Below are 6,995 nucleotides of genomic sequence, written 5' to 3' on the forward strand. Positions count from 1 at the left end.
TGCTTTTGTATTTTTCGCTAGAATTATGTTTTGTTTTACTATAGAGTGTTGTAAACAGCTCTTTCTTTATCTGCTGTTTAATTATTTAATTTGTATATGCTTATACATCTTATCACTTATCACGAGTGCTATCCATGGAAATAATTCATCATGCCAAATTGAGTACCTCCAACTCCTAACCCCTTAAAGATAGTAACAAAATTCCCCATCGTATCACCACAATTTCTGCAATTGCACAGGATTATAACAGACTTCCACCAGGTCTTCACAACATGATCCCAGCAGTGTAGAACCATCAGGAAAATAGCTCCAGAAACTCGAATTAACCAAATATTATGCATGTTAAAGTACCAGCTAACATTAATATGATTCAGCAACTAAGCATAATAAAATTCATTGGGAATAAGTTATAGCGCTTAAAAAAATAAAAACAGAGACATTGTAGTGCTCCTCTTAACTGAGGAGAAAAGAGTAGTTCAACAAGGGTACAGCAGCTCAGCAGTGCAAGAGCATATAGTAGGAGGCCACCAATTCTTCAAATTAACAACAATAGCAAAACACCTGTCAGTTCCCCCCATCTTTTAGCCGAAATGACTTGATATTGCTGGAAGCTCTCGAGATCGCTAAGATGGCACTGCATACACCAAAAAAGTACATAAACACCAAGAAAACTTAAAGAAAGCAATAAATCAAACACCAAGAGAAGAAGGGCATACTGTATGTAGAAGTATCAATCTGCTCAGGAAGCTCTTTTATGTCTACTTCAAACCTTTCTTGAACCTACAATGGTGAAGCACAAGCAACTCAGAATCATATGGACAAAAAGATATCATATAACAAGATAAAATATTCAACAGTCTCCAAACCTGATTTAGAACATCAGAATCTGATGCAGATGACACAAATGTGATGGCAAGGCCTTTAGTTCCAAACCTACCAGCTCGACCCACCTATCAATGTTTTCAAACATAAAAGAATTAACACTACAAGCATAAGTAGATGTCAAAAGTTGAAAGTGCGACTCCAAAGAAAGTAGGACCTACTCTGTGAAGATAAGTGTCTGCAGAATCTGGCATGTCATAGTTAATAACAATGTTGACCCTTTCGATGTCAATGCCCCTACCAACCAGATCAGTTGCGACAAGAATTCTCTTGTGACCCTCCTTGAAACCCTTGTAGCGAGTCAATCTATCCATCCAAACGCAGAAATGTCAAAGAACCGCAGTCACAATTACAAAGAGTTTAACAAAACATCAAGAATAGCATCTTATAAATTTCACACCCTTCTTATTCCAAACAACTGACATGCAATAAAGTCGTCAGGAAATTAGAGAGAAGATGCCTGCAAGCTTTAACTATGTCAACAGGACGAAAACGAAGAAGTCAAAATAGCAGATACAACAAAAAAAATCCTATCTCATCGTCTAAACCATAAAAAGATGTTAGAAAGACATTCTAACTGATTATCTGGCTATTGTTACCCCCTTTCTTGGGTGACAAGTTGCTACCACTACTTTATTTTTACGTTTTTACAAGTAACGCAATATTTAATAAATGATAAACTTGCAGCACGCTAGTGCTAAAAAGACTCTACCACTACTTTATTGCACTATGCGCAAATTTATAAAACAAAAAATGTATACTGTTCCATATTTAATGTTTACTAGAATAAACAAGTACAAAAGAAGAAGCGCCTTTCAACAACAGTAACAAACCTTTCTTCCTGCGTCATGCCAGAGTGGATGCAGATAGATGGAAAATTACACTCCACTAGTAATTTATCCAGCTGTGCTGCCCGATTTACACTCTTGACAAATATAACAACTTGGTTGAAGTCCAAGGCGTCCAGCAGATCATTTAGTTTCCGGTTTTTCTCGGTTTCGCTCAATTTAATGTAGTGCTGTTATCGAATAGAAACAAGATAAGAAAGCTAACTCTGACGTAAAGAAATACATGGCATCATATGCATGCACCCAAGATGTACCTGTACAAGTCCATGAAGGGTCAACTTGGCCTCATCGTCAACATAAATTTCCATAGGCTGAAAGGAACAAATGTCATAGTAAAGCATGTTAGGAGCTTCGTGAAGCTAATGACATCCAGAATGAAACAAATGATGGATGAAGATGAATTGGAAGTCCATCTGTGCACTTTCTCCTTGGAGATGTAAAATCAGAACTATGTCTCATTGTTGCTCAGTATGTTTTACAACTGCACTAACAAGAATCTTTCCAGCAACAGTGCAAGCACCGATTCCACCCAGATTATCCCATTCTACTCAATACCTTCCCCCAACACTCCAGGCTTTTTTAAAAATTATCTAGGAACTTCTGATACAAGCACAATTGGAAGAAGACAAAGGAACTACAAGCTCAGTGCAACCCATTTTCTTTGTACTCAATACCTTCCCCCAACACTCCAGGCTTTTTAAAAAATTATCTAGGAACTTCTGATACAAGCACAATTGGAAGAAGACAAAGGAACTACAAGCTCAGTGCAACCCATTTTCTTTGTACACGTCCCTCTGGCTTTGACCAAATAAATTCACTACCAAGTGCCTGGAGAAATCTGAAATTACGGAAAACAGAAAACTTAGAATTTCAAGTAGAGCTGGCAGAGGACATTACATCTTGCATAAATTTTTTGCAAACTGGGCGGATCTCCTTGCTGAGTGTTGCTGAAAACATCATTACTTGCTTGTCATGGGGAGTCATCTTGAAAATTTCCTGCACATCTCTCCTCATGTCTGCAAACAAAGTACATGTATCGTATCAATACAAAAAGAGAATATCGTAGAAATGGGCAACTAGTTTCATGAAAGCAGAATAGTAAGCCAAGACATACCAAGTGATTCAAGCATCTTATCGCATTCATCCAGAACAAAATGCCTCACATTCCTTAGAGATAGGTCCTTATCTCTAGCCAATGAAAGTACTCTCCCAGGAGTTCCAACAACAATGTGAGGGCATTCATTCTTCAGAAGCTCCTTGTGAAGTTTGATGTTCACACCACCATAGAAAACAGCAACCTTGATATCGGGCAAATATGTACTAAACCTTTCGAATTCATGACAGATCTGCAGACAGCCAACGAGTCCCACACGAAAGAGGGTTACTTAAATAAATGGAAATAAACGAAAGTTGATTTTGAAACAGAACTGCAGATTTCATCACATACCTGATAAGCTAATTCCCTTGTATGACATAGAACCAAGGCAGCAACCTGACCAGCAACAGGTTCAATCTGTTGCAGAGTCGAAAGAACAAAAACAGCCGTTTTGCCCATTCCAGATTTGGCTTGACAAATAACATCCATACCCAGAATAGCTTGTGGAATACACTCATGTTGCACTGATGAAGAGAACCAAATAGAGTGGAGCCAAGAAGGCCTCAGTTTCAGTTTAAAAAAGTTTACCACTGTACACTTCTCCAAAATAGTAGTGATAGTAATAATTTACCTGAAAATAGATAGAGAAATAGATTGTCAAGAACTACACAGTAAGCAAACAGGGTGAGGTTTTGCCCAAGACAATGAATGAATAATCAAAGAGAGAAAGGGGAGCTTGAATCAGCATACATTGCAAAAAATACAAAAATATAACCCTAAAAGAAACACCTTGACCACAATCCAGAACACTAAAGTACAATTTGTTTCACATCCAGATGCTATATATAACACCATGAGCTTATGATTACAAAACTCAAAGAAAGGTTTTTGACCCATAGAACTGTTCACCTACAACTAGTGCATAAACTTGAAGGTAAACCGGATAATAAATTCAAATTATTGGAGAAGATGGACTTTTTTAAGGATTCAATCAATCAAACAACAGAAACTAATTCCGATTGGCGATATGAATCCAAAAATTTATTCCGCATTACACCAATATCATAAATACACAGCAGGGCACTGGGAAGGGGAAGAGGAAGATATGGGAGACTATTCCTGCTTGTGTCAGGAGGGTGATTTGGAATGAGAGGAACCAAAGATGTTTTGAAAACAAAGATGAAAACATTTATACTTTGAAATACAGATGTATCCCTTTTAGGGTTTTTGGGACTAGAAGACCTTAAAACAGTTGATATGATGATACATTTTCTCTGTTTCATGTTTAATTACAGAGTGAAGAAACCAGACTGCAGAGATCAAAATGGATTCAAAGAGTTGTCAAACTTGGTCAATGAAAATGTAACTCGTTTAACCCATCCAAACTTGGACGTGTTTGGATAGGGATATATTCAATGATGGGCCACAAGTCAGACAAAACCCAAATTTGGCCGCAAAATACAGAAATATCTTTTTGGTTAGTTCTTTATGAATACCCCCCTTTACACTCTCCTTAAAAAGAAAACTTCTTTGGCTTGGCTTGGTTGGTTTATGTCACTACATATATTTTCACACTTTCTCTTGGAAATTATTCTCTTTCAATTTTGCTCACCAACTTTCTCTCTCTTTAAAGAAGCATATTTCTACCTGATGCCTCTCTAATGAATCTTCTTACTTCATCAAGAAAAAGATAGAAAAACTTTTTTTGATGGGTACATATCACTCTATAACTTCACACTCTCTCTTCTCTATAAATAGCATAAGTTTTTTAGGATCCCCAGGGCTTAGTTCAAGTGGCAAAGGTTGAAGGACTTGTGACTTAGGTCACAGGTTTGAGCCATGTGCCATACAAACTAAGCTTGATATTTAACTGGAGAATAGTATTAGGGACAGACCCATTATCGCCGAGTTCCAAAGGCTGCAGTTGGTTCTTGGGGAAGGTCCTAGGACATCAAATAAAAAATTAAGTTTGTTCTGGATTTTTAGGTGTAATTTACTCTCTATTCAATTTCACCAACTTTCCCTTTATTAAGCCATTTTTTGATTGAATTGGATATGTATTTTCTTCTCTACACTATAAAGAATAGAGCTTCTTCCGTTTGCTAATTACACAAATTACCAGAAAAACAAAACAAACTAATAGTGGGTTCTTGGGGAAGGTCCTAGGACATCAAAATAAAAATTTTAAGTTTGTTCTGGATTTTTAGGTGTGATTTACTCTCTATTCAATTTCACCAAGTTTCCCTTTATTAAGCCATTTTTTGATTGAATTGGATATGTATTTTCTTCTCTACACCATAAAGAATAGAGCTTTTCCGTTTGCTAATTACACAAATTATCAGAAAAACAAAACAAACTAATAGTTTCACTTGGGGTGGCTTGTGCTATAACTGGTTGTTTAGCCCAAATTGACTCACCCATCATGACCTACGCAATTTGTAAGTTGGATCATGAAATATTTTATCAATCCGTACTGAAACACAGCAAATAAAGTTCAATACTTCCATTTGACACCCATAAAACAGCATAATAAAATGAAGATTGCCTTCAGACAGCTCAAAAATCTTTATTAAATGTTTGAACATCATTCATTAAACAAGATGATGGCAAACATAACACCCGATAGAACAACAAATTTTATATTTCTTATTGGTAATTAAAATATCCCCAAAAAAAGGAAATAAAACACCCCATAAAACAGCAAATTGCAGAATCAAATGCAGAGATAAGAGATGACTTGCCTTCAGAGGGATGCTCAAACCCTGAATCCACAATAGCCCTCAGTAGCTCTGGCTTTAAAAGGAAGTCTCTGAATCCAGAGCTGTGAATTCCAACATAACCCCTATATTGACAAAGCATGACAAAAACATTTCAGACTTAATGCGAGAATAAAAAATCTTAGGCGTAAGATGAGGAGTATTAACCAGACATCGTCGCAAACTAAATCATTTATCAAATGAACATGCAGACATATTTAAAAAATTCTCACGTCTCACTATATAGACATGGCTACATAAGAGAGGGCACCCGTCTTCCAAACTCAAACTATATTAAAAAAAAAATAAGAAATACATATTTATATCTCACTTACTAACTTTAAAGCACATAGAGAAAAAAAATTCTCACTTTCAATCCATAATAGGGATGGACCGCAACAATTGAATTGATTATCTCATGCATACGGGTACAGGATTACATAGTAAAAATATGAAAAAGAACTCCACAAAGAGGCATGGGCTGAGGCGCACAACTTACTTTACACACACACATAGTAAGTTCGCATGTTCAAACAGACATAAGAAAAAAGTGACAGAACATAGAGAATGAAGTATAAAGCTCACTTCTTGGCGGACTCGCCGTTAACTTTTCCGTTGACGGAATCGGGGGCCTTCTCATCATCTTCTTCGTAGTCGAGAAGCTCTTCCTCGTAAGCATCGTTCTCCTTGTTCTCTCCCATTTTTGCTACTTAACTCTACATGTAAGTAGATCATAGATCTTGTAAAACAAATTATTTCAAAATCTAACAAAACTATTCAGCTCAGTAAATCAATAATAGTGAATTTCCAAACTATATTGCACAAAACGGAGAAAATAAGATAAAACTTTCACAGGGAACTGCTTACCAGCTGGAGCCTATCGGAAAAGCTGAGTTCTTGCGGCGAAATAGGGTTAGGGTTTGTAGCGTCTGCAGAGAAAAATGTTAGAGCAAAACGAGTGTGAGAGAGGGTTTGAATTAGAGGGGACGGGTTAATAACGAGGGCATAATGGCTATTTTTACCATTTTGTCCTTGTGTTATTTCAAAAATACGGGTTTGTATAAGTCGGCAGTGTAGTAGTTTTTGGCCGAAAACATCCCTCAACAATCCACCAAATTTATAGCCCGATTGGCCAACCTGCAAAAATCAGCTTATTTTTATAAATATTTTTTTTCAAAAGTACTTTTGGTGATAAACAGTTTGTGTTTAGCTAATTAGTTTGAAAAGTACTTCTGAGCAGCAATTAGTGTTTGGCCAAGCTTTAAAATCTGTTTCTAAGTGTATTTTTCTCAAAAGTGTTTTTGGAGAGAAACTACTTTTTTCTGTTTTTCCAAAACTGCTTCTGATTCTCCTCAAAAACACTTTTTTCTTCCAAAACCTTGGCCAAACACCACAATTTTTGCCAAAAGTGCT

At 36.5% G+C, this 6,995-nt stretch overlaps 1 protein-coding gene across 3 annotated transcripts; it reads right to left on the reverse strand.

Annotated features, from left to right (window-relative positions):
- Positions 1 to 287: 287 nt before the first annotated feature.
- Positions 288 to 6,584, reverse strand: LOC107800056 (DEAD-box ATP-dependent RNA helicase 15). 3 transcript variants are annotated; one of them, XM_016623195.2, is made up of 12 exons: positions 6,450 to 6,584; positions 6,168 to 6,298; positions 5,568 to 5,668; positions 3,178 to 3,350; positions 2,845 to 3,076; positions 2,628 to 2,746; positions 1,985 to 2,041; positions 1,716 to 1,900; positions 1,044 to 1,188; positions 867 to 950; positions 717 to 780; positions 288 to 634 (listed from the first exon to the last, which is right to left on the reverse strand). In XM_016623195.2, the coding sequence occupies exons 2-12, from the start codon at positions 6,281 to 6,283 to the stop codon at positions 624 to 626; spliced, it is 1,287 nt and encodes a 428-aa protein (XP_016478681.1). In that variant the 5' UTR covers positions 6,284 to 6,298; positions 6,450 to 6,584; the 3' UTR covers positions 288 to 623. The 3 variants fall into 3 exon arrangements, with proteins under 3 accessions (XP_016478681.1, XP_016478682.1, XP_075075318.1); XM_016623196.2 differs by having other exon boundaries at positions 6,168 to 6,321; positions 6,450 to 6,564; XM_075219217.1 differs by having other exon boundaries at positions 3,178 to 3,457; positions 6,450 to 6,552.
- Between the last annotated feature and the right edge of the window lie 411 nt (positions 6,585 to 6,995).

Source organism: Nicotiana tabacum, chromosome 8 (genome assembly GCF_000715075.1).
Source record: "Nicotiana tabacum cultivar K326 chromosome 8, ASM71507v2, whole genome shotgun sequence".
In the NCBI taxonomy this organism is placed as follows: Eukaryota; Viridiplantae; Streptophyta; class Magnoliopsida; order Solanales; family Solanaceae; genus Nicotiana; species Nicotiana tabacum.

What these genes read in the sequence shown, in the direction of transcription:
- LOC107800056 (XM_016623195.2), bottom strand. Translation starts at nt 6,283, where the DNA reads ATGGGAGAGAACAAGGAGAACGATGCTTACGAGGAAGAGCTTCTCGAC. An exon ending in CAAGGGAATTAGCTTATCAG is followed by an intron (nt 3,077 to 3,177) that starts GTATGTGATGAA and finishes GGCTGTCTGCAG; the next exon opens with ATCTGTCATGAATTCGAAAG. An exon ending in TAAGATGCTTGAATCACTTG is followed by an intron (nt 2,747 to 2,844) that starts GTATGTCTTGGC and finishes CTTTGTTTGCAG; the next exon opens with ACATGAGGAGAGATGTGCAG.